The following is a 26,914-nucleotide window of genomic DNA, read 5'->3' on the forward strand; positions in this document are numbered from 1 at the left end:
TTATGTGCAGAGGTAGCAGATTAAACCGCTCAATCGTTTTCTTAAAATTTTAAGTAAAACATATCCTAGGAAAATGTAAAAGGAGCCAGTCAACTGTAGAACGCAAAGGAATAGGAAGCGGGATTTAAAACCAAAAGATGGGCCATGATAATTCAGAGGAGGTAATGCGTCATAAGTTCTCAGAATGAGGGCTGCTGATAAAAGGTGGGTGAAGAGACTTTCTGAAGAAAAACAACAGATTACACGGAGGAGAGAAGAAGGCTGTTGTAGTTTTTTTTTTCTAATTGTACGCTTCTCATACCAATGAATACGCACTATCTTTTCTGGGGCAAAATAAGGAAATGAAAGGAGCAGTGAGCTTTATTCATTCGAATGCTTGTTCTTGCCTGGAGCAGAGGAAAACTGACCACGAGGCCCCCCTTTGCTCTTTCCCCTTCTTCCTGGATTTTCATTTTGTTCTAATTCCTTCTTCACCTCCCTAAAGCTGAGGGACTTTGGAAATACCTGAAGATCAGGCTTCACAATTAAAATTCAGGTTATCAAACCACTCGAGGATGAGCTTGGTTTAAATGAGGGAAACTTGGATTGTCACAGAACAATGGCGTTTGTTTATTTTAATGGAGGGAACAGCTAGAAAGCGTTTGCAGAAAACTCAGCAATGCTGAGGCAGGAGAGAGAGACACAAGATCAAACCCTCCCGGACACCAGGGCTAAACCACGGACACTCCAACATCTGGTATGTGAACAAATGCTGCTTTGTAAATGACACATAAGAGATCTGCAAAAGAATTACACTTATATTTTCTGTGACTCACACCAATGCTCTGATCCTTTTCCTATATGTTCTCTATCACAAGAGCAGTGTGTTAAAAATATCCTACACATTTCAGTAAGTTTCTTGTCCCAATCAATCACTTGTGCTATAAAATACACTCAAAGCAACAAATGCTTTTTTTCCCTCAACAATGCACACATTTACCACTTTAGAAAAAGTTTTGACCTATACAATGTATGTGAATTTATTTATGGAAGAAATTTGAGTGTCTATATTTGTCCTGCTCATACAAAAGCATAGCTCAGAAGAGCAGTTATAGAAAGTAAAGTTTCAGGGTGCCTGGGTGGCTCAGTCGGTTAAGTGTCTGACTTCGGCTGAGGTCATGACCTCATGGTCTGTGAGTTCCAGCCCCACATCAGCCTCTGTGCTGACAGCTCGGAGCCTGGAGCCTTCTTCGGATTCTGTGTCTCCCTCTCTCTCTGCCTCTCCCTGCTCGTGCTCTGTCTTTCTCTCTCAAAAATAAGTAACCATTTAAAAATTAAGAAAAAAAAGAAAGTAAAATTTCTGCACTAAAATATAACTGTACCTAGTTGGTATACTATCTCATCTATTTGCTGCTGGTTCGTATTTATTAATAACACTACAAAGACAATGAAAAACAGATAACATGTATCACAATCATAAATTATAAAAGACAATTTAAAAATGTACTTAATTATTACCCTTAAACTAGTCAAGTCTATTTGCGATTTTTTTCAGATTAAAAAAAAAGTAAAACTATGATTGATTTGTTCTTTGATTTAATTTTCAATTCTCTCTCTGAACAAAAAGAACAGTGGATTGCAGTGAAAACATAGGTCGAAATTCAATATAAACTTATTGCAAAGTTTCCAAGCTCCAAGTCAGTAAGAAACAATGTAATCAAAACAATTATATTGAATTGGGTAGAATAAATAGGCCGCTTAATAATCTGTTCAAAACGTGTTGCTGAATCAACAATATAAAAAAATATATAGAAGTATCTTTGGGGGCAAATTGGCTGTTATCAGTTCTTTTATTTTTTTAAAGGGAGAAGACATAAACAAAGCTATAGCTGCATGGATAAGTTGATATTTATCCCAAATAACTTATTATGAAAGAATTTGGTTTTAATGCAAACTTGGGATCTGCTTACAGTTTAACAACTCTTTAACTGGAAAGCCCATACATGATTCTAATAGTAAAACAGAATCTGTTGGGTATGGATTTTACTCTCACCATATGAAAAGAAAAATTCTTCCAAAGCAAATGTTTGTATTACTCCTCTCATTCCAGGGCTATCAGTGGTATAATCACGTAAACATGATGTCAAACCATTCCACCTGTTCATTTGGGGTCACTTGATATTTATCCTCTTAACCGTTCCTAACTGGACTCTAACTTCTAGTTCTATGACTTTTTTTGTCCTTTTTTCTCCCACATCCATGTCATGGTATTTTTCTTCCACCTGTGAAAACAGGGTGCGGAAGATCTAGGGTAGGAATGCTGGGCTGTAAATCCTGATGTGTCCTATCCCAGCTCTGTGATCTTGGGAAAATAAGAGACGCTTAATTGCTCTTTGAAGATGGAAGAAGAGAATCCATGAAATTCTTAGCAGAGCGTCTGATATAAAAACAAGCTCTTTTCTAACACAGTTAAAAAGTCCAATCCAATGATGAATATGTGCCAGCATTAAGTGGAGAATTAAGTAAACGTATGCATTCGCACACAACTGTAGCCTCTTGAATTATCAAGAGTAACTTGAAATTAAAAGTATTATTGAATGGCTGTGCTGAAATGCGTGTTTCCCTCTGAGCTTTCTTATTCAGCACAGCCCCCCCTTGTGAGGAGGCAATTGGAAGCATCTCCTCTATTCCCCGGGAAAGGAGATCAAGTCATGCTAAGTCTGGGCATCCATCATCTCTGATGGATGAATCTGGGAAGAGCATCTCCTTAGCTCCCTTCTCTTTATTTGTAGAGCGAGCCTGCTTGTCCCATCCTGTTATAAGCTTTGTCTGGAAGCTCCTCATTTGGGAGATCTGATCTAGTTCACAGGTGCCTTGGACGTGGTCGGTAAAGCTGCCCAATAATGGGATCCATTTAGGGGTGCACAGGTGGCTCAGTCGGTTGAGCGCCTGACTCTTGATTTCGGCTCAGGTCATGATCCCCGGGTTGTGAAATTGAGCCCCACGCCATGCTCCACGCTGAGTATGGAGCCTGCTTAAGATTTCAGTTATCCCCTCCAAAGCATCCCCTATCAGTGATCAGGTGTAATTTGGTCTCCATCATTACAGCTGGATTACTTTTCAGTCTGTCTGAACCCAAACTGTGTTATTTATTCAGGGCACCCTCAAATATTCCAGTAGGAGACAGATTCGCTATTGCCAGAAAAGAAACAATTTCATAGAAAGAACTTTCCCAAGGTCCCGCTGCTTGTATATACCAGATTTTGTTTTTCAAAGCGAAATATTTTTTCCTTACGTAGTTTCTTCTTTTGTTGAGATATGATTCACATAGCACAAAATCCACACTTTTAAAGTGTACAATTCAGCACTTTTTTTTAGCCTATTCATAAATTTGTGTAACCATCACATCTGCTTCTAGAACATTTTCCACTATCCCCAAAAGGAAACTCCATATCAATTAAGAGTCATTCCCCTTTACCCCGTCCCCACTCCTGTAATCCACTAATACACTTTCTGCTTCTATGGATTAGCCAATTCTGGATGTCTTATCTAAATGAGATTATACAATACACAGTTTTTTGTGCCTGGCTTCACTCACTTCACATAACATTTTTGAGGTCCATCCTTGCTATAGTATGTATCAGTATTTAGGAGATATTTTAGACAACAAGAAATCATTAAGCTTTGTACTTTAGAGAGAAAAAGTGAACATCTCTATTTCCTACTTTAGGAATTCAGTCATTTTAACAGTCACAGGAAATCTTACAAATCAGTTCAGCTAAAAATGTGGAGTGTGTTTAAAATCTTACCTTTGGTCCCATGGTGACAAATTGAAACACTAACTAAAATAATAATGTTTAAGAGAATCAGCCAGTTTTCCAAAAATTATGCTAAACTCACGACTGTCAACAGTATTTTGTGGTATGTTGACAGATAGCTTCAATTTTCTAATTCTTTTCATTAAAAGTCCTCTTGACATGGACTGTAAAATGGTGGTTAACAGGGATGGCAAACAAAATAATCAATCTTCAGCGAGCAAGAGCTAGGACATCAGCATTCTACACTAAAGGCACTTACAGCTTGCTGGAAAGTGCTGGAAGGTCGTGGAGAATCTCCTCATATGGCTCCTCAGAGGCCAAGGCAGGAACAGATAAACGTTCTTTAACCCTTTCTTCCCAGGCGATTTCAGCTTTCAGCAGCATTTCCTCAATAAACTCAGAGGCAGCAATATCTACAAAAAACAATACAAGACACAGAAGAAGTAGGAGGCAAGATCACAGAAAACGATTCACTTGGAATAATTCTGATGTGCTTAAAATGCTAAAATTTATCAACACATAGAGCAAAATGAAAAACATTAAAAGTTTATGGTAGGAATAAAATTGCAGTATTGCCATTTTATTTATTTATTTATTTATTTATTCATTTATTTATTTATTTTTAAAACTTTAAAGTTTGTTTATTTATTTTGAGAGAGACAGAGTCAGCATGAGCAGGGGAGGGGCAGAGAGAGAGAGAGAGAGAGAGAGAGAGAGAAAAGCCCAAGCAGGCTCTGCACCGTCAGAGCAGAGCCCAACATGGGGCTTGAACTCACAAAACTATGAGATCATGACCTGAGCTGAAACTAAGAGTTGGACACTTAACTGACTGAGCCACCCAGGCGCCCCATGCCATTTTAAAAGGCTATCTTGTTTTATATCAGTGACGTATTTAATTACAAATGAAATGAAAAATATAAAAACAATAGTCACCAAGTGGTGATGCATAAGATGTAAAATCACGGAGAAGCTAAGCTTGAAGGAACTTAATGTCATTTTATTCTCTGCAACTCTTCCTTCAGCTCGATGAATGAAAAAGATGAAAATAGTTATACCTTCCCGAAGACTGGGTTAGTATAAAACTTGTCGTAGGCGTTCTACAAACATCCTACTAAATGGGTAGATGGACAATAGTCGTGTTATGAGAACAGTAAGTCTAGCCTTTCTCTGTGATCTGTGTTTTTCAATCTGAAATATAATTACATTATAAGTTACAGGTTGACAGTAATATCTGAATATCTTTAGGTGGGCATATCGATGTGCCTTAATCAAATTCGCACTTACTAACAATCAAAACCGGAAGTCAGTCAATCCTGAAGAAAAGTTTGCATTCATAACAATTAGGAATCTAATGGGTACAACTCCTCTTTTTCAATCCTCATGACTGAACTTCCTGGGATCATGACCTGAGCTGACATCAAGAGTTGGATGTTCAACTGACTGAGCCACCCAGGTGCCCCAAGAAAGAAGTATTTTCATTCAATCAACAAAGATTACTGAGAGTCTTTTATCGGCCCATCACTGTGTCACTCATGACCAATAAAGTATGGAAAATGGATTCTATTGATGGTAGACTCAGCATGACCCACATGGGCAAAACTGTGTAAGACAGCCATCATATCCTGAGGTAGCCAGAGTTGAGGCCAGACCAGACATTTAGTCATGCCCCGGGCTCTAGGGCTGTGGGTTGCCTTGGGTGTCTATTTGGGCACATTTAGGTCTAGCTGACACTAGACCTAAAAGGTAGAAGTGTGACAGATGGGAGTCTAGATACTCAAGGGTCAATCATATATTCTCTTCTCTGGGAAAGAAGCCAGGGATATAAACTTGAAAAATGTGATCTGTTGGAACTACAGTAAACAGAGGATGTGACATATTTCACAATACGTATTTTAAAGAATAGGGAAAAAAAACTATGAATTTCTATTTACTCTTTACCATTTTGATTTTTTTTATGTTTAGTTTTGACAGAGAGAGAGAGCACAAGGGAGGAGGGGCAGAGATAGAGGGAGACATAGAATCCAAAGCAGGCTCCAGGCTCCACGCTGTCAGCACAGAGCTCGACGTGGGGCTTGAACTCATGAACTGCATCCTCATGACCTGAGTCGAAGTCAGATGCTTAACCGACTGAGCCACCCAGGTGCTCCCTTTTTAAAAAACAAAACAAAACAAAACACATGCTTTTGTAGTTAATGGTAAGATTACTACACTATCATTAATATTAGCCTGATTCTAAAGTTAGAAACTATAAAGCAATCTTAGAGTTTTGTTCGTTAAATCTTCAGTTTATTTGAGTAGATAAGATGGACTAGGGGTGCCTGGGTGGCTCAGTTGGTTAAGCATCTGACTCTGGATTTTGGCTCAGGTCATGATCTCACAGTTCCTGGGATCGAGCCCCACCTTGGTCTCCACACTAATGATGGGGAGCCTGCTTGGGATTCTCTCTCTCCCTCTCTCTCTGTCACTCTCCAGCTTATGCTCTCTATCTCTCAAAAAATAAAAAAATAAACATTAAAAAAAGATGGATACACTTAAACAACATTTAACTCCAAAAAAATAAGAAATAGAGAAAAACTCTCATTTTGTCATAAGCTGGCAGTTAGTCATGTAATCATACACCTGTAAGTATATCCACTGACAAATCTCAGGCATAAAGTGCTTTTAGATTGTTAAAGTATAGCAATAAGAAGAAACTGAATTAAGTTATTTAGATCAATTACTACCTTCAAAATTTTATATCATTTTATTACTTATGCTATACTTTTCCTAGATTTTTATTTTTATTTTTTATTTTATTTTATTTTTTTAATTTTTTTAAATGTTTATTTTTGAGACAGAGAGAGACAGAGCATGAACGGGGGAGGGTCAGAGAGAGAGGGAGACACAGAATCTGAAACGGGCTCCAGGCTCTGAGCGGTCAGCACAGAGCCCCGACGCGGGGCTCGAACTCACGGACCCCAAGATCGTGACCTGAGCCGAAGTCAGCCGCCTAACCGACTGAGCCACCCAGGCGCCCCCCCTAGATTTTTATTTTTAATAAACAAATAACTGATTAGTATATTTGTCAAATTTTAAAAGCTAGAAAATGAATAAGCGTCTATTTTTTAAATTAGTGTATGTACATATGCAATAACAGTGGTAAAAAGAACTCTAGAAATATTCAAAAAGATACTTATTAAAAATAGTAACATTAAGATTTTCAAAGTTTTAAATTAGCTTGAGAAAGTCCGTCTTGATTTCTACAGTATACCTATCTGTGCAGAAGAAAATATTATTATTGTTTTAAATTACTCTAGCAAGGGGACACCTGGGTGGCACAGTCGGTTAAGCGTCCGGGACTTTTGATCTTGGCTCAGGTCATGATATCACAGTTCGTGAGTTTGAGCCCCACGTCAGACTCTGCACTGACCACAGGGAGCCTGCTTAGGAATTTCTGTCTCCCTCTCTCACTGCCTCTCCCCTGCTGTCTCTCTCTCTCTCTCAAAATAAATAAATAAGCATTTTTCAAATATTACTCTAGTGAACAAGTGCATATTTGAAACAATAAGAAACTAGTTAAATAACAGCAAAATATTTTAAAGTAATTGACATTGAAGGAATCACTGCCTAGGAAATTAAAGCTCAAAAGCAGATTGCACCCAAGTCCAAGGGCACCCTATACACGGAGCCCCTCTGGAATGTCTTCTTGTAAAGGTGTGGGGGGGGGGGGCGGGGCACAGGGGTTTGTGAACAGTGCTTGGACCCGAGCGTGTGCACAGAACTTGCCAGGAGAAGCTGACTCTGGTGATGGTGGATGAACAACTCTGGTAGGAAAGGAAGGAGACGGTAACTGCGGGTGGTCCCAGGATGCTGATCACCTACCTGAGGCCTTCTCTTCATTGCAGTTCAGAAGGTTTGGATTCGCCTGATGCATCAGAAGAAGTTTCACCAGGTTTGTCTGAAACATTAAAGATCATGGAAATAAGAAACAGTGTAGTGGATACTGAGGATTCGTGAGTAGGTGCTATGCAGTCCTGGCCTCCAGGGCACTTAGAGTCTGGTGGTGTGAGAAGGTATAAATATATCCTACGCTAAACGTTTCTTACCCCCTCCACTGCCAGTTTTTTTCCGTTTCTAATATAAAAAAAGTAACAGACACTCCAACAAAAAATTACCTATCAAATGAGGTATAAATCGCTGAGGCTTTGAAAAGGCTCACTTAACGCCTTTCAGGTTTATTTTAGGGCATCTTTTGGGAGGAATCGCATATTCTTGCACGTTTTAAGTCTTTGTTTTAATTTAGCAACTCTAAATTAAAGTCTCACCAGTACGGCCTAATCACGGCAGCCCCACAGGTAATATGAACTAAAGTCACGTGGGAAGATAGGGAAACGTACTCCCAGGCTTTAAGAAGGAAACAACTTGATGAGAGACTAATCTATGTTTTAAATCTTATTATAAAATAGAAATTCAAAGAATACATATAATGTACATGTATCACTGACAGAGGGGAAATGAAATAATTTCCAGTGGGTCCAACTTTTTAAAATGGGTCATTCATGGTATCTTTCTGTGTTTCTTGCCCAAATTATCCCTATTTCCTGGAGTTGACCACTGTCGTGAATTTTGGGCTATTGCTATGTTTTCCTTATAGGTTTAACCCCTACGAACAGAAGTATGTCCAAACTACATACTGCCCGGTTGTATCTGTTTGTGACATTTATAGAAGTGAAATCCTAGTGTCTATATTCATAGATGCCCTGCTCTCGTGACTTAACACTGCGTTTTGGAGAATCACCAGAGGCAATGAATGTGAACAAGATTTTTCCATTTTCTTGGCTGCATGTAACTGCACTGTACAAATGTATCACGATTGGTCTGCCCTCCTCAGTGGACATTCAAGTCATTTGCGGTCACTTACTTTCACAAATAATGTTGCTACAGACACTCTCATTTATTTCTTTTGGGACACAGGTGCAAGGATCTCTTCTGGATACAGCATTTTAGGGGACAGAAATTGCAAGGAAAAGGTCTGGACATCATCAAAGTGGTCAGAGAGCTCCAATTTTTTTTTTTTTTTTTTTGCCGAGAGCTCAAATTTACACTCCCATCCCCAACAAGAGTTCCTGTTGCCCCATATTCTATGTAATAATTTTGTAATTGTACATCTACATATTGCTAGATTCACATGCTCTCCAACACTTGTTTTTGTCATTTTTTTTTAAGCTTAGCTATCATACTGGGAATGAAGTCATATTTTGGTCTAGTTTTACTGATTTCCATGGCAGCGAAGGACAATGAACACCTTTTCATGCATTTAGTAGCCAATCTTAGATTTTCTTTTGTGGAGTGTCCATTCAAGACTTTTTCACCCACTTATTACTGGAGTGTTTGTCTTTTTATTAGTGATCTGTGTTCTTTGTATGTTCTAGATACACTTGTCAGATATGCATATCCCAAATATTTCCTCCCATTCTATGGCTCGCCTATTCATATTCTTGAAAATGTTTTTTTTTTTAAGAACTGAAGGTTATTTTCACTTTGTTTTGCTTTTGTTAAAGTGCAACATCTCTATTTTTTCTCTCTAGAGGTTAGCACTCTTTATGTTCAATAGCTCTTTGCCTAATCGAAGGTCATGACAATATCATGCTATATTTTCTTCTAAAGGCTCTATCATTTTAATGTTTATACTTATGGGCCACCTCAAGTGAGTTTTCACAAATGGCACATAAAAGCTCAAATTTATTTTGGTCCAGCACAAATGGTTGTTTTTCAGCCATATTTCTTAAAAAAACAAAACAAAAAACAAAACAAACAAAAAAACCTTTTTTTCCTCTCATACAGAATTACTTTGCTACCTTTGTAGAAAATTAATGGAATACATATGTCCCTGCCCACTTTTGGACTCTGGTCTATGTTTCATTGATCTATTTGTCTGCCCTTATCTCATTCCCTAACTACCTTGATTAGTGTAGCTTTATAGCCAGTATTGAAATCACATAAGTGAAAGACTTACAGTAAGTCTTGAAAAAAATCTGTCATTTTCTTACTTCTTAAGATAAGTTTGTCCGTGTGGGTACTTTGTGTCGCCATATAAATTTTAGAATGAACTTTTCAATTTCTAAAAGAAAGGGTTTAGGATTTTGATGGGAATGGCTTTAAATAGATACTGTATTCATTTTCTATGGCTGTTAGAAATATCACAAAGGTAGTGCTTTAAACAAAAAGAAATTATCTTACAATTCAGCAGCCTGACACACGTCTCACAAGGTTGAAATAAGGGTAGTGGCAACAGGATGTTCCCTCGTGGCTCTCGGGGAAGATCTGTTTCTTGACTTTTACAGCCTCTACAGGCAACTCATTCCTTGGCTTGTGGCCCCTTCCCTCACCTTTGAACCTGCATCTCTCTGACCATCTTTGCAGAGCCACACCTCTCGCAGACCCTCAGCCAGGAAGAAATGCTTCTCTGCTTTTAAGGACCCATCTGGGTAATCCCCGAAAATCTTTCCATCTCAAAATCCTTAATCAACCACAACGGCAAAGTTCTTCCGCCTTGCCAGGTAACAAATGTATACCTGTAATCCAGGTAACAGGAACTGGGTTATTAGGGTGTGGACATCTTTGGGGGATAATATTCAGCCTTCCACAGCTAGCGCAAAAATATTCACTGTCGCTACACATGAATGTGGCTTTGCCTCTCCATTTATTTAGCTCTTTTCTCATTTCTCACTGCAGTGTTTCATTGTCGTCAGTGTAGAAATCTTTTGTTAAAATATTTTATTAAATATATTATTACATATTTTGTGTTTTCAATGCTGCTGTGAACAACTTGACGTATGCACTTAATGGTTCTAGTTTTTCCATTTTTTCCTGATTCCTTTGGCATTCTTACCTTCCTTTCTCCTTTCCCATCTGTGTCTTTTGTTTCCATTTCTTGCTTTATACTGATTCAAATGAGACTGGCTTTTCCAGTCTTGGGTTTTGCTTTTGTAACATGTGCTGTGATGTTCTCCCCACATGGGGAGCTTCACATCCAGGCACACTGAGGCATCTCCCCACCCACCAATGATAGCTCCTCTTAGCACTCTCATTAAAAAATTAATTAGATTTTAAATAGTCTGCTCATTGTTCGCTTTCCCAAAGCCAATTCAAAAATCAGTGTTTGGTTTTCCAGGACACAAATTACATCAATAACATTTAAATTACGTTACAGTAGAGAGATTATATTTAGAAGTTTATTTTTACTTCCAAGTACACAGTTTACTAAAGAAAGAATCTCTTGAAATCTGAAAGATAAAATACATACAGCAGATGCCCAGGACATTAAAATATGTACAGAAGAGAGTTTGGTTATATTAAAGATCAGAGAGATTTGCTTGCGTTTAAACCAAATGGAAGGGGAGAAGGAGAAGAAAGACGAAGAGCAGGAGAGAGGGAAGGACAAAGGAAGAAAAGGAAGGAGAAAAGACAGAAGAAAAAGGGAAAAATCCAAAATTTAGCTAAGATTGCCTTTGGTTTCCACAAATCTGAAAAAACAGTTAATAAACCTAAAAGCTTTCATATGTCTGCAAAAACGTCAGACAATCACAGAGTCTAACAATTAACTTTACATTTCTAAATTCAATTCACGGCTTCCAGAACTCCAGAGAGAAACTTGCGCAATCTCTCAGCAAACCACTCCTCATCCCCAGCTTCAACTAGAACTACAGAAAGCATTTAAGAAATCAAAGCAAAACGCTTCCTACATAAAAATCTGCAACAATAAAAGTAACTCCATTTTATTTCGGGCCCATAAAAATAAGCATTTGTGTGTGGAAGGAGGAAGCTGTTCTCATTCGGGAAATTTCTTTATTTTTTTAGAGATGGTATTTCCCATGCACTTCCAATTAGAAATCAGGGAAGCACATCACAGAACTAAATTAAACAGGCCAGTGCTAATTTCAATTACTCTCCTCCAAAACATTTGTTGTATCCTCACAAAAGATCTTTAGGTAAATTGCTTCATGTGTGAATAGGTCGAGCGTGCAACCCAATAAGAATTCATCTACACTAGTACAAGACCGTTATAATCACCAAAGGCACCAGAGGATAAGGTGACTGTGCGTGTATTGGGGTGGGGTGGGGGGTGAGTGTGTAAAAGGAGACCATAATGGCTAATAGAAAATACACATTTAAGCTGAGATTTAAATCCATCCAAGATTCACTGGATATGGACTTCATTCGTTGGAGAGTTGTCCTTCGGATTGGATGAATTTAGGAAAATTAATTGCTTGATGGTCATTTAAATTCCCTCTTTGAAGAGTCAAACAGTAGCAATCAGTGGCTATAGCTGGTTTCTGTCTGAGACGCTAAAAGGGATCGTTTCACAACCTAAGGAGAAGACACTGAAACCTTAAAGGTCCGGAACGCACAGTGTGTGCCTCCTACCTCACTGGTGTCTGCTCTACACTGTAATGAGCCACTGCCTCCCACTCAGAACCCCCTGGAGGATTTCAGATCCAACAAACAAAACCAGTTAATAAATGGTTGCCCCCTGCCCCCTGCCATGTGTGGTCCCGCTACGATTTCACATGAAGCACAGATCCTGTGTCCGTTCTTCAGAACACAAGCTCTCCAACTGCTCCAGTTATCTGCGCATCCTTCCCGAGTGGGTCCCTTCTCCCCCCATGTGGCAGCCTCCTTGCCCCATGACCTTCCTGGTCCTGCTCCTTGATTAATGCCTATGCTACCCCACAGGTGTTGCCCATGCCATCTACCCCTGGCTGGACTCCCTTTGCCCGCGCGCTGTTTTCCTGGGGTGCCCATCACAGACGTGTGCGCCCGGTCCCTGCTGCCCCCAGGGCGTCCCTCCCGCAGCCCACTGCCCAGGTGCATGCACAGAGGGCTGGAAGGACAAGCACCTGCCACCCGAGGACCATTGCGGGCCCCCTCATTTGTGGGCGGAACTGCGCGTTCCGGGTCAGGCCCTGTGCTGATGAGAAACATCCCTGTCTGCCCACCCCATTGGCACGCATTAGGCATCGGAGGGCAGTGGGGACAGATGCAACCCGCCATGGTAAGTGACATGGTTCAGAGATACGGGTGCCAGAGCCAATGCAGCCACTGAAGCATCATCTCCTCATGGGCTACCATGTCAGTAAGATAGAACCACTTAACAATCTCAGGAAAAGCAAAGAACATGAGAGGATGCACATGGTGGCATGTTCCAGAAAGTGGAAGTGGCTGGGTATGGTCACCTGTTCCAACCTGGTGGGGGAGGCTGGGAGAACAAAGCGGACTCCCAGGCACAGGGGCTTGCAAAGTGCACTGTGGAGTGGTGTTTCCTGTCCGGGCACAGCAAAGGATGCTATGTGCTGACACTGGATGATACCTGCGTTGACAAGGCTTACATGTGCAGAAGGGGTGGGACAGTGCTGGTGGGCTGGTGGGCCAGGCCCCGCGTAAGGATACTGCTCCTGGACAGGGTGGGGGCAGCGGTTACATCTCACATAGCCTCACACCATTCCCAGGTGGGAACTCATGGACTCGGGTTTATTAGGCACCAGAGATGGGGGCGGAGGGAGGAAGGATGATGCCCAGTTTTGTGGTCAATAAATGATGACCCATAGAAAGAGCAACTCATTGGGGCTGGAGAAAGGAGCTGATGATTCCCTTCCCATATGAGTGGAGGTGGAGGGCAGGTTGGTAGAGATTACCCAGTGGGCACTGGTCCTTGGGGGGTGTGCACAGTGAGAGGGAAACAAGGCAGTTTGGGGAGCCATAGACAGGTAGAGCACTGGGAGCTTCAGGTGAGGAGATTCCCTAAAGACGTATAAACATTCTTTATATAGCCTGCATGGAGCACTGAGCCTGTCAATACTGAGTGCTCAGAGGGGTGGGAGGAAAACCAGGGAGTGACTTTATGTTTTCCCACAGCAAAGAAGAAATATCTGAAAAACAAACACAACAAAAACAAAACTCTCTGAGAATATCTTAATTCTTATGAACCTGGGAAAAAATGTTTCTGGCAATACAAACGACTCCTTTGAACATCAATATACACAGGCTGTGTGATACAAAGTACTTTGGAAGGGAAGGATATTTAGGATGTAGCATTTGTGTGGTTACTTTCTGATGATTTGCTGTAGCATCACCAATCCTACTGTGGGCACTAAAAATACATCAAGGCTAGAATCAAATTTTACTTTATGTACGACTCGTAAAAGAACTATAAAACCAAAAGACATCAGTCACATAAACGATTCAGTTCCCAGTTTTAGACAAGAACAAGCCATCTCTTTTTTTCTCACTGGAAAGTTCATATAAAGGGGAGTTTTAAAATATATATGCCATCCTAGGGGTGCCTGGGTGGCTCAGTCGGTTAAGCATCCGACTTCGGCTCAGGTCGTATCTCACACTCTGTGAGTTCGAGCCCCACATCGGGCTCTGTGCTGACAGCTCGGAGCCTGGAGCCTGCTTCAGATTCTGTGTCTCCCTCTCTCTGGCCCTCCCCCGTTCACACTCTTTCTCTGTCTCAAAAGGAAATAAACATTAAAAAAAAATTTTTTTAAATATATCCCATCCCAGTATAAATTTCAATAAGAAAAACTGTTACAAATTATGAGTTACCTTCTCCAGAAAGGTATTTATATTTGTAAGGTATTTATAAGAAAGTGAAAGTGCTATGAATGTCTCTAAAAATGCCATCAGTCTTTAAAAATGTTAGCATTTCTAAAGCTTTTTTCTTTTCCTGAATGGAAATACATTTACAGTAAATTCCTTTACAGTTCTAAATCTCCCATACACATAACTTGATATTCAAATAAAACCTATTTCTAAAATATTATCTCCAAAATGAATATTAAGTGGTATTTTTACAGATGAACACATTTTAAATATAATCCTCTATATTGTACGGTATTTTCTTGACAAAATAAAAGAAACACAATTTATCCAAAATCTATTAATATAAATCTCTTAGTTGTTGTTTTTTTTTTCCTCTGGTCTGAATCAAGGCACACATTTTGGTTTTGATGTCATGCATTCTAACAGAAAAGCCCCCCTCTGCCTCTGAGTGTTAGTGCTTTGCTTCAAGTTCTTGGTTGATTGATCTGTCTTTCAATTCCTTGGGTTAGTCTGCTGGACACAGAGATAGCATGGAGGGCAAGCAAAAGTCTTCACTGCTTGGAGCTTACATTTGGGTGGAGACCCCACCTGGATAGGTATAAGGGAGCAAAATGGAAAAGCCACCTAGGATCTTTAGATCTATCCTTGGTGCTGAAATGTGTAAGGGTTTAGAAAATAGTGAATTAATGACTAGTCATTTTCTAGAGAAGCTGAGGATAAATGTCACATTACTTTTTAAACCTGCCTCATTTGAAGACTATAACTGGGCAATTCTGGAAACCTTTGTGTCGGATGTCTGTCTGTACAAATTTAGCAACTGAATCAATTGACTAGGACACACCCCAAGTGCTGTCTCATGCATTTGCCTCTGCCATTCCCAAGAATCTCCTGAGCTACAGAAAAATCCCCATTTTAACTGAGGTTGATGGTTCCCATTGATTGAAGACCTTGGGGCCAGACTCTATGGAAGAAAAATTAGTGAGGCTTGTTATGTTCACACAGCCAGTGAGTGGTTGAGCTGGGTTCAGAGCCAGGGAGGAGGCCAGGGGAGTCCTCAGATCAAAACTGGCTTAATCGCTTGGATGGGAAGAATGAAATATAGGTGCTTGTGCGGGGAAGTGTCCAGGAAATAAAGGCAAGAACAAAAAACATATACATCTTTTTTTTAAAAGTTGGGGTCAAATATTTTTCAGCTGGTTTTGAAAGAATAAATTGAGCAATTGGAAACTGTTTCTCCATTCATTTATCACTAGTAAATGATGAGTGTTGGGAAAATCACTGGGGCACCAGAGAAGTAGGAATAAAAACATCAAGCTGAATTACTCTGCATCTTGCAAAGGAAACATAGCTTTGAATCATATTTCCCACATTAAGTTCATAACTGTTTCTCTAGGCTGAAAACAAAGACTCAGAAAACCCGAAGTTTGACAAATTGTTCAAATATGGCAGATAATGGGGTGAGAGTACTAATACCCATGAACTCTCCCTGCTTTATTCGCCAGCCATCCCGTTATCTTACAGCTTGCATGTGACAGGAATCACCGGCAAGCTTTATGAAGGCAGCGGTAATTGTGCCGGGCTCGTGTTTCTTAAATCACCAAGGCACACAAGGTATCATGCTATGTATCTTATACCGAACATATGTATATAGGTTAATCATTATTTTGTATATATGTTGATATATACCAAATGGTATATCTGTTAGCCATTATTTCTTTCTGTTAAAGGTAACTGTGTAAATTAACATTTAAAAGAATCTACTTTCAATTACTAAAACCAAATGCCAATCTGTTTACCATATAGCCAACCTGTTTTATCAGCTTAATATATTCACTAGTCTTGTATCAAGGTTATAGAAAACATGTCTTTCTCCATGATACAAATTTTATCTGACTCTTATCCTGTTTTTTTTTAATTTTTTTTTAACACTTATTTATTTTTGAGACAGAGAGAGACAGAGCATGAACAGGGGAGGGGCAGAGAGAGAGGGAGACACAGAATCTGAAACGGGCTCCAGGCTCTGAGCTGTCAGCACAGAGCCCGACGCTGGGCTTGAACTCACGGACCGTGAGATCATGACCTGAGCCGAAGTCGGATGCTTAACTGACTGAGCCACCCAGGCGCCCCTCTTATCCTGTTTTTTACCACCTAATCATCAAATAGAGCTTAATTGTAGGCCCTTTAAAAATGTAGTTTCTTGGGGTGCCTGGGTGGCTCAGTTGTTTAAGCGACCGACTCTTGATTTCAGCTCAGGTCATGATCTCACAGTTCATGAGTTCAAGCCCCACATTGGGCTCTGTGCTGAGAGCACAGAGCCTGCTTGGGATTCTCTCTCTCTCTCCTTCTCTGCCCCTCTGCTCATGCTCTCTCTCTCTCTCTCTCAAAATAAAGAAATAAACTTTTTAAAAAAATGTAGTTTCTTGGGGGGTGCCTAGGTGGCTCAGTCGGTTGGGCGTCCGACTTCGGCTCAGGTCATGATCTCACAGTCCGTGAGTTCGAGTCCCACATCAGTCTCTGGGCTGACAGCTCGGAGCCTGGAGCCTGCTTCAGATTCTGTGTCTCCCTCTCTCTCTGCCCCTCCCCTGCTCATGCTCTGTCTCTCTCTCAAAATTAAATAAGCACATTAAAAATTTTTTTTAAAAAAAGGAGTTTCTTGGGCAGAACTTCCCCTTTCTGCAGTGGAGGGTTTCCCATGAACCCCTGAAATGTCAGTTCCTTATTTTCATACAAACTCTTGGCCTCTGAAATTGCAGGCCCATAACTGAGAAAAGTATCAGGAGCTACATCTGATTGCCTGAGGGATATAATTTCTGAAAGCTACGCATTCTTTCTGCCTTAATCATATAGCTTCCAGGAAGTGGAACAGAAATGTCTAGATGTTCTTACCAAATAGATCTTGGAGTCAGAAATTGGTCACATTGAGACATACTCAACATGTAGAACCAAAGATCCCCACAGACACCTTATAATGGAAGTTATACAAATGCACCTTCATTTCTCTTCTGCCCACAGATGGGTTTCATGTGAAAACAATAATAAATTAACTTCTTCATCGCTTTAAAACATACCAATTTAGGGGCACCTGGGTGGCTCAGTCGGTTAAGCGCTTGATGCCTGGTTTCAGCTCCGGTCGTGGTCTCACAGTTCCATGAATTCAAGCCCCACATCAGGCTTCCTGTGGACACTGTGGAGCCTGCCTGGGATTCTCTCTCTGTTTCTTTGTCTCTCACTGCCCCTCTCACTCTCTCTCTCTCTCTCACTCAAAATCAATAAATTTTAAAAAAAGAATTAAAAAAAGATTAAAAAAATACCAACTTAGCCTGGTTTCTTCCACATCCTCCCTCCCAATTACAATAACCCCTGGGAGGGGCGCCTGGGTGGCCCAGTCAGTTGAGCATCCGACTCTTGATTTAGGCTCACATCATGATCTCACAATTCATGGGGGCTCCGTGCTGACAGTGTGGAGTATGCTTGGGATTCTCTCTCTCTCTCTCTCTCTCTCTCTCTCTCTCTCTCTCAGATAAATAAACATTAAAAAATTTTAAAAAAATAACCCCTGGAAATAACAAGCAACCCAGGAAGAGGTCTGAATAGGCAAGGAGACAGGGAAACTGGCTCAGGGTCTGCGGAAGGGAGGAATCCCAGGTAACTGAAGGCTAGCCCAGACCCAGTGTTTCCCAGCCCGACTTAGGGACAGAGAGGAGCCTGGGTAGATGCATCCCTCCCACATTCCAACTGTGTTGCTCCAGCAATGGCAGGTGAGTCCAGAACCATGATCTGCTAACATGTAGTGCCAGATCAAGCACTTTTTCTTCCAACCTGCTGAGATTCCCCTCCCCAACGAGAGGCAAACACAGCTGGGAGGGGGTACCTGCAAGAGGGAGAATGCCCCAACAGGCCCCCAGTCCTGAAAGTCTTTTGTCCCTGTGGACATCCACCTACCTCACCCAGAGACATGGGGTAGCCCGGCTTGGGCTTCCACCCTTTGGGAGAATTAGAAGAAAGCGGTGAGAACACCAGGGGCGTCAGATAAGCCAAGTGGACTAAAATGACAACTCAAGGGGTCTGAAAATGAAACTGTCACTGGAACCACAACCCACTCAAGTAGACCAGGCCTTGCAGGCTGAACTTAAACAGGCTGACTAAAACAGAAGATTTACGTAGGACCAAGATTCTCCTAACATAATAGCTGAAGTGTCCAAAATGCAATTAAAAACCCCTCACCATGCCAAGATCAGGACATCACAACTTGAAAGAGACAAGATGATGAATTGGCAACAAGAGCAAGGTGGATGGTGTGGGAACCATCTGATGATGATGGCAAGGCAGCTCTCATAAGAATGCTTCAACAGGCAACTACAAATCCTCTTGAAACAAACTGAAGTCCATCAAAGACACGGAAGTTACAATGAAAAAAAAAAAGCCAAATGGAAATCACAGAACCGAGAAATACAATAACAAATAAAATACCCCAACTCCTACCAAATATTTCATTTGACCCGCAATGCAGTAAAACAAAAACCACACACTGGGTTCTGATAAAAACGATTTAAATGTCCAATAACAGAAGAGGTGATGTAGTTAGTCCGAGGCATGTCTTTAAGAAAAAAAACTTGCTAATTGGGCACCTGGGTGGCTCAGTCGGTGAAGCATCTGACTCTTGATTTCAACACAGGTTTCCTGAGATTCAGCCCTGTGCCGACAGCAGGGAGCCTGCTTGGGATTCATTTTCTCTCTCTGTCTCTCTGCCCCTCCCCCACTTGCTCGCTGTCTAAATAAAGAAACTATATGGGGTGCCTGGGTGGCTCAGTCGGTTGAGCGGCCGACTTCGGCTCAGGTCATGATCTCACGGTCCGTGAGTTCGAGCCCCGCGTTGGGCTCTATGCTGACAGCTCGGAGCCTGGAGCCTGTTTCAGATTCTGTGTCTCCCTCTCTCTGACCCTCCCTACTCATGCTCTGTCTCTCTCTGTCTCAAAAATAAATAAACGTTAAAAAAAAATTAAAAATAAAGAAACTATAAATAAATAAATAAATAAACTTGTTAAATCTAGTCCTATTGCCCCAGAGTACGTTATCCAATAAAAGCAGTTGAAGGAAAACAATTTATTATTCCTTGAAATGATACCTGATCTAAATGCCCAATCAGAAAAGTTGAAAAATTGGGTAAAATGAAAGCCTTAATTAATTAAGTTGTGGTAGCATTCTGTTACATTTTACCAAGCTATCAATCCCTCACTTCTGGATTTAGCTCCTTCCAGAGGGATCCCTGACTACAATAAGCACGTTTTGATAATTCACTGATTACCACTTCTTCAGCTCAGAGCAACAGGTAGTGTTCTAGGAAGTAGCACTTGCTTATATGTTTGCTTCTCTACGTTTTACTAAAGACAAAACCTCTCACCCAGCGTTTTCCAGTGTGCCGCGGTGCTAGAAATGAAGCACGGGTGTATTCATGGTGTACTGAGGTTATTGATCCCCCAGTGCTCCTATGATCTACAGGGGGATCTAGGGGACCTGGGGCCCCTGGGCCCAATGGCTTCACCATCTACAGCCTCGGGTTCCTTAATCTATCCATTTATTTACACATTCACTTGCTAAAAGCACAGTTTGAAGTACTTAATAAATAGCCTGTTAGAAATATTTATTGAATGAATGAACCTTTTCATACAGGAAATGTTGTCAAAGCAAATGATGTTTTCATTAATTTGAAAGACTTTCCCTAAGCAATGTGCTTTTTCTAAAATGATTGAAATGCAAATGTTTTCCATTATTTCAATAACTGCAGTACTCAAATTTTATGATCGCTATTTTTCATAACCTTTAGGATCCAAGAGACTCAACTTGGTATGAACTTAACTTAAGGGGTGTGACTGTCACCCTAGACCAATGTTTGGGAATCAACAAGTTTAACCTCAACTTCCCTATTTATGTAAAATTGAATTATCTTCCCAAATAGTAGTACTCAGGCTTTCTCTAACACAAAATATGGCGTATTTTATAAATAGATTTTGATATTATTATGAACACTGCTGTCATATTCACCCACATAAGTCATTTAAAAGTCAGTTTGCTTCATGATATAATGGTACCTGGTGAGAAAGTAATTTGTGCACTAGTGGCTGAGGTTGTATTAGCTGTAGCCAAAAATCAATTCAAAGAAAAAATATCTGATAATCTTTCTTCATTCATTAAGATGAAATATAATTTATATGAAAAATAAAAACCAAAATGCAAATCTGCTGTACTTCTAACTGTAGAGAACAAATAGAATTTTTAACGACTCATGAAACTGTGAGCTATTAAAAGGACTATGAAATGTTAAGAAAATAACAAGTCCACTCTATGCAAAATGTTTACAATTGTGCATCATTTATCCAACAGTTTTGACTACAACACGCAGAATCCCGAGAATGTATGTTTTATGTATCCTTCCAAAAGACGATGTTTTCTTTGAACCGTAAAACTATTCGTCTCCTAATATGATGCCATTAAAAGTCACATACTTAGCAGACAATTTGAAATGAAAAAATTACATATGAAATGATACATTAATTATAGGTTTTTTCAAAGTAATTTAGGAAATCACTTCACCTGGCCATACTTTGCTGCCAAATGGAGTGGGGTCCAGTACTGATTGTCTACTATATTGAGGTCCCCGCCATGTTCGAGGAGAAGAGACACCACTTCCTTGTAGCCACTGGCACATGCCATATGTAACTGCAATGAAGAAATATTTTGTTATGCCACTTTAAAAAAAAAGCAATGACATCAAAACAATTTATTCAGTGGCTTGAAGAGAGCTAATAAAATACCAGATCCAAAATACCTTTTTAAAAAGAACATACATGCGGTTTTATTTACTTGATATCAGCGGACATCAACCTTCTTTGCAAAACGGCTTACAGGTGAGTTATTTATTCTTTACCTTCTGATACGGACAATGTGCGCTTTTTCATATAATTCCCATTTCCCCTTTTAGTGTCACCTTCTTCTATAATCTGAATACTTTTATTTTTTTTTATTACTTATTTTTGACAGAGACAGAGCACAAGTGGGGGAGGGGCAGAGAGAGAAGGAGACACAGAATCCGAAGCAGGCTTCAGGCTCCGAGCTGTCAGCACAGAGCCCGACGCGGGGCTCAAAGTCACAAACCATGAGATCATAACCTGAGCCGAAGTCAGACGCCCAACCGACTGAGCCACCCAGGCACCCCTGAATACTTTTAAATATAACATACAATCTTTGAACGCTTTAATACTTCCTGCCCATAAGTCACACTCGCTCTGAAATTCAACCCCTGTACTTGGTGTGACCAGAGGAGATTCGAAGATATAAACGACAATAGGAAATGTGACGGGATCATTTTAATGCTTATGAGCAGGTAAAAGGGGTGGGGACACCAGAAAGGATGAGTTAATCCTGACAGACCTTAAAATGATGATGCAGCTCTCATCTGAACATGCTCCCCATTTAGTTTCTGAAAGCAACCTGATTTAGAAATGAAGGCTCAGGAGCCACAATGAGGAGATCAGGGTTTGCAGAAGGATTCAAACTTCCAGATGCGGTAAGTCCTGTTTCCAATGCTGCAGGCTTTATTTATAAGCCAACTATCATCACACTCCAATTTATTCCTTTTTTAAAAATTTTTAAATGTTTATTTATTTTTGAGAAAGAGAGAGAGCACACAAGCAAGGGAGGGCAGAGAGAGAGGGAGATCTAAAGCGGGCTCCATGCTAACCACCCAGACCCTGATGAGGGGCTTGAACCCATGAACTGTGAGATCATGCCCTGAGCCGAAGTTGGAATAACAAACTGAACCACCCAGGCGCCCCCAATTCTTTTTTTAATGTTTATTTTTATTTTTGAGAGAGATAGCATGAGCAGGGGAGGTGCAGAGAGAGAGAGGGTCAGAGGATGTGAAGCAGGCTCTAAGGTGTCATCACAGAGCCGGACACAGGGCTTGAACTCACAAACTGCGAGATCATGACCTCAGTCAAAGTCAGATGCTCAACTGACTTAAACTGGTTCTCAATTTAAATGAGGTTATTAAGTAACCACGTGACTGATTTCCTGAACGTAATATTAAGGAACTATGAGGGAAGGAAAAATAAAAGTAATATAAAAGTAGTAAAAACAGTGAGTTCTTCCTGTTTTTGTAGCATGGGATTTTGTGGCTGTTTTTATTACAAAAACAAAATTACAATAAAGTCAAAAGGACTTATTAAATACACGTACATATATATTAATAAAATCCAGCAAAAACATTTGCTTTTCTACCTCTGGTCCTAGTTATGCTCTTTAACGTACAGTATGTAGTTATATGCTTATTTCTTGTACTTGACTGTACCAAAAGAGCAAATATATCCATCCAATTTAAAACATGAACATTAAGAGATCACATTTCACATCAATCTTCCCATACTTTATTATATATAGAACTTACCTCATTAATATTCTAGCAAACAGTCCCCCAAATAAAATATCCACAAGTATTTTAGAGAAACATAATTTTATATATTTGTTCTCCAAAAAATATCAATCTTTCACCTGCCCCTAAATTTATTCTACATTATTGAATAATCAGTTAATTCGAAGGTTACTCTGAACTATGTACACTAAGATCTGGATCTCAGAAGGTTTTCATTTTTAATACAAAATGAACCAAGAACTATCCATTTGTTGGTCAGCACCTGATACTAACGATGTCAAGTTCACAGGATGAACTGCTTACGAGTAGATTTGCTTTCGACTCAGCAAAACTGGGTTCTGCCATTTCAAACTCAGCCCAGCTCTCAGCCTGTCACGTCAGGCACTGCTCTCAAGGAAAAGACTAGAAGGAAAGTCTTGGCTCACTCGGCAGAAACACTATCCAAAGCATGAGCTCCCAGTGACCTCTCTGGAGACAGACAAATTTAATCCTAGGCAATCTCAAAATGGAAGTAAAAAAACCGTGACTTTGAATACTTTCACACCATCACAAGAGATAACAGAATTTTAAAAATTCATCATAGTAAAATATCAAGAGCTTAGAGCCTTTACCTCAATTCTCCTGGCAACCAAATTCTGAATCCATAAGCAAGCCTACAGACCCTACAGGGACACTCTCATCATTAAGTTAGAGTGTAAAAAATGGCTATTTTCTGAAATGGAAGTTATACCCCTACCTTGCCGCTATTGCTGGAAGCCGTCAGGTGCCAAAATGTGAAAGTGTTTACCACTATGGCGTCTCAGAATATTCCTCTCCCGCTATTATATGGGGTCTTAGGAGAGACACAGAGGTGGTTGTTGTTTCGGTTGACAACTGGCAACAGCCTCTTGGCAGGACTGGAAAAGGACGATCTTGGAAAATTATGGCAAGTTGGAAATTACTCTTCTAACAGACTGCTCTTCAGGAAAGCACAGTGCGCCGTCACCTGGAGCATATAATACGCCTGACCAATCCCTAATTAGCGGGCATTTCTGTATTTGCCACACTTCCGATCTTATACAAGATTGTTCTGTTGATAATCACTATGTTTGCATCTCTGACCATTTCCTTCTGACACATTCCCAGAAATAGAATTGGAATTCTAAAATAATGAACGTTTTTTCAAGTTATTTCTGTAGGCTGTCACACTGAGTTCCAGAATGTTGGTGCCAACTCACACCCCAACCAGGGCTGTAGGCAGGGACGCAGCTTTCTGTGTGCACAGACCCTGTGTGCATAGATCTGTGTGTGCATAGACCCTATGTGCATAGACCTGTGTGTGTGCAGACTCCGTGTACATAGACCTGCATGTGCATAGACCTGCATGTGCATAGACCTGTGTGTGCACAGACCTGTGGGTGCACAGACCTGTGTGTGCACAGCCCCTGTGCGCATAGACCTGTGTGTGCATAGACTCTATGTGCACAGACCTGTGTGTGCAGACCCTGTGTGCACAGACCTGTGTGTGCATAGACCTGTGTGTGCACAGCCCCTGTGTACACAGACCTGTGTGTGCGTAGACCCTATGTGCATAGACCTGTGTGTGTGCAGACCCCGTGTACAGAGGCCTGTGTGTGCATAGACCTGTGTGTGCACAGACCCTGTGTGCACAGACCCTATGTGCATAGACCTGTGTGTGCATAAACCTGTGTGTATGCAGACCCCATGTACATAGACCTACATATGCATAGACCTGTGTGTGCACAGACCTGTGTGTGCACAGACCCTGTGTGCATAGACCTGTGTGTGCATAGACCTGTGTGTGTGCAGACCCCGTGTACTCAGACCTGTATGTGCATAGACCTGTGTTTGCACAGACCTGTGTGTGCATAGACCTGTGTGTCCACAGACCCTGTGTGCATACCTGTGTGTGCACAGACCCTGTGTGCATAGACCTGTGTGTGCATAGACCCTATGTGCATAGACATGTGTGTGCATAGATCTGTGTGTGCACAGACCCCATGTGTGCACAGTCCCTATGTGCATAGACCGTGTGCATAGACATGTGTATGCATAGACCTGTGTGTGCACAGACCGTGTGTACACAGACCCTGTGTGCATAGACCTGTGTGTGCATAGACCCTGTGTGCATAGACCTGTGTGTGTGCATACCTCGTGTACATAGGCCTGTGTGTGCACAAACCTGTGTGTGCACAGACCCTATGTGTACATAGACCTGTGTGCGCATAGATCTGTGTGTGCACAGACCCCATGTGCGCACAGTCCCTATGTGCATAGACTGTGCGCATAGACCTGTGTGTGCATAGATTCTTACTTAGCTTTCTGGTCTTTGCTGTTAATTTCTAAAACAACTATAAATAATTCCAGTGTACTCAATTTCTAACAATGGGTCTCTTTTAATATATTTACAGGATAGTTGTATTTCCTTTAGTGAAATGACTCTCTTACTTGTTTCACTACTGAGAGAGGGTCATCTTTTTCATTCATTTCTATGAACACTGCATATTTGAGAAATATCAACACTTTGGAAGAGCCATTGTAAGCATTATTCCTGGTTTATTATCTGCCTCTTAATTCTGCTCTTGTTTGATGCATAAATTTTCACTTTAATTTTTGTCGTAGTCAATGATATCAGGATTTCCCTTTGTGTTTTCTCCCCCTATTTGTATAGCGGAAAGGATTCCACCACTTAGAATTAAGTCTTTTTTATTGCATAACATGGAAAATGGGCATCATGTTGTCTCTCAGTCTTGTATTTGTGCACTTAATTTTTAAAAAGAAGCTATGTGTGAAATTTGAAATATATGCCCACTGAATGTGGTCTTATTTAAGGTCTGTGACCTCTGCCGCCCTACATCGGGAAGGTCACTCTAAGGTTAATGCCAAATTTTGATGAACATGATGTTGGGAGTAAATAAAAATCAGTCTTGAGGAATAGCTATCCAAACACCTACAGAAATGAGTCCAGGTTTTGAACCAATAATTTCACATCTTCTCCTATTCTACTTTTATGTCAGAATATTAACAGAGGATTATTCCTACCATAGTTTTGACTGAGTGTGAATATAATATATATCCTATCTCAAACTAAGACCATATATATATACATATATATGTGTGTATATATATACATATATATATATGTGTGTGTGTGTGTATATATACATATATATATGTGTGTGTATATATATTTGAAAATAGTTGTCCAAAAACTGCCTAGATTACTTTTGACCTCAACCTCAAGAGATAAAAGGACAGCGTACATGTGGGTGTACCTGTGCTGGGGGGGGGGGGCCTGGGTTCCTTCCTAATTCACGTCAGGAGAGCCTGGCTATGGTGACCGCCCACGGAAGCCATGTGTCCTCAGCGGCACGGTAAAGACACTGTCACTTAGGTTTTGATTCCTGCCTAGAAAAAGTAAAGGGCAGCGATGGGCTGGCTCTCCGCTCGGTGGGCTGCAAGGGGAGGTCGCAGACACCCTGGCATCCACTGGCCCTCATGAGTTCACAGGGGCAAAAACAAATGCGGGCAGATTTTTCCAGGGACGAGCTGTGTTCGTTTTTGGTTCTGTATCAGGGGGATGCCTGAGGGGGCGAGAGAGACAAGCTGGAGCACCTCAGATTCCCTAGAACTGAGGCAGGTGTCAAGGACCATCTGGAGATCCCCAGTGATGGTGGTGAGGAGGTGATATCTGAAGAACCTCCACATCCTCACAAAGGAAGGGGTCCGCTTCTAGCCCAGAGAGCAGGACATTCTCTCAAGGAAGATCAAGTCAAAGCCCTCCAGCCCCCACTGCATCACCTCCTGCCCATCTGTCTCCTCCCATCCTCTCCCGCAACTTCTGCGACACTGAAGAGAAGGCAGTGGCAGAAAGGGAAACAGGTGATCACGTCTACCCTCCCTTCTACGGACTTCCTGATATACCAGGAACAGGTTCAAGATGTAGCTGAACTTGAGGTCCTTAATGCCTGAACCCACCAGCCCCTGTAGGAACTGTGCATAGATTCAGGGGGTTTGCAAACTTGGTGGGAAAACAGTTTTATTTTTTTCTAACCCCAACTGAAATTTAGCAAATTCTTCAACGGTGAACATAGGGTACACAGCT

The 26,914-nt window shown here is 40.9% G+C and overlaps 1 protein-coding gene across 3 annotated transcripts in view; it reads right to left on the minus strand.

Annotated features, from left to right (window-relative positions):
* Positions 1-26,914, minus strand: part of MYO16 (myosin XVI) — a 609,969-nt gene that overhangs the window by 335,556 nt on the left and 247,499 nt on the right. For all 3 annotated transcript variants that reach the window (XM_053889237.1, XM_053889213.1, XM_053889198.1), the window contains exons 7-9: positions 20,973-21,098; positions 7,659-7,734; positions 4,057-4,210 (exon numbers count right to left, since the gene is read on the minus strand). In XM_053889237.1, the coding sequence (XP_053745212.1) occupies positions 4,057-4,210; positions 7,659-7,734; positions 20,973-21,098 (356 nt within the window). The remainder of the gene's footprint in view (positions 1-4,056; positions 4,211-7,658; positions 7,735-20,972; positions 21,099-26,914) is intronic.

This window comes from Panthera pardus, unplaced genomic scaffold (genome assembly GCF_024362965.1).
Source record: "Panthera pardus isolate Hobbes unplaced genomic scaffold, ASM2436296v1 HiC_scaffold_1, whole genome shotgun sequence".
NCBI lineage: Eukaryota > Metazoa > Chordata > Mammalia > Carnivora > Felidae > Panthera > Panthera pardus.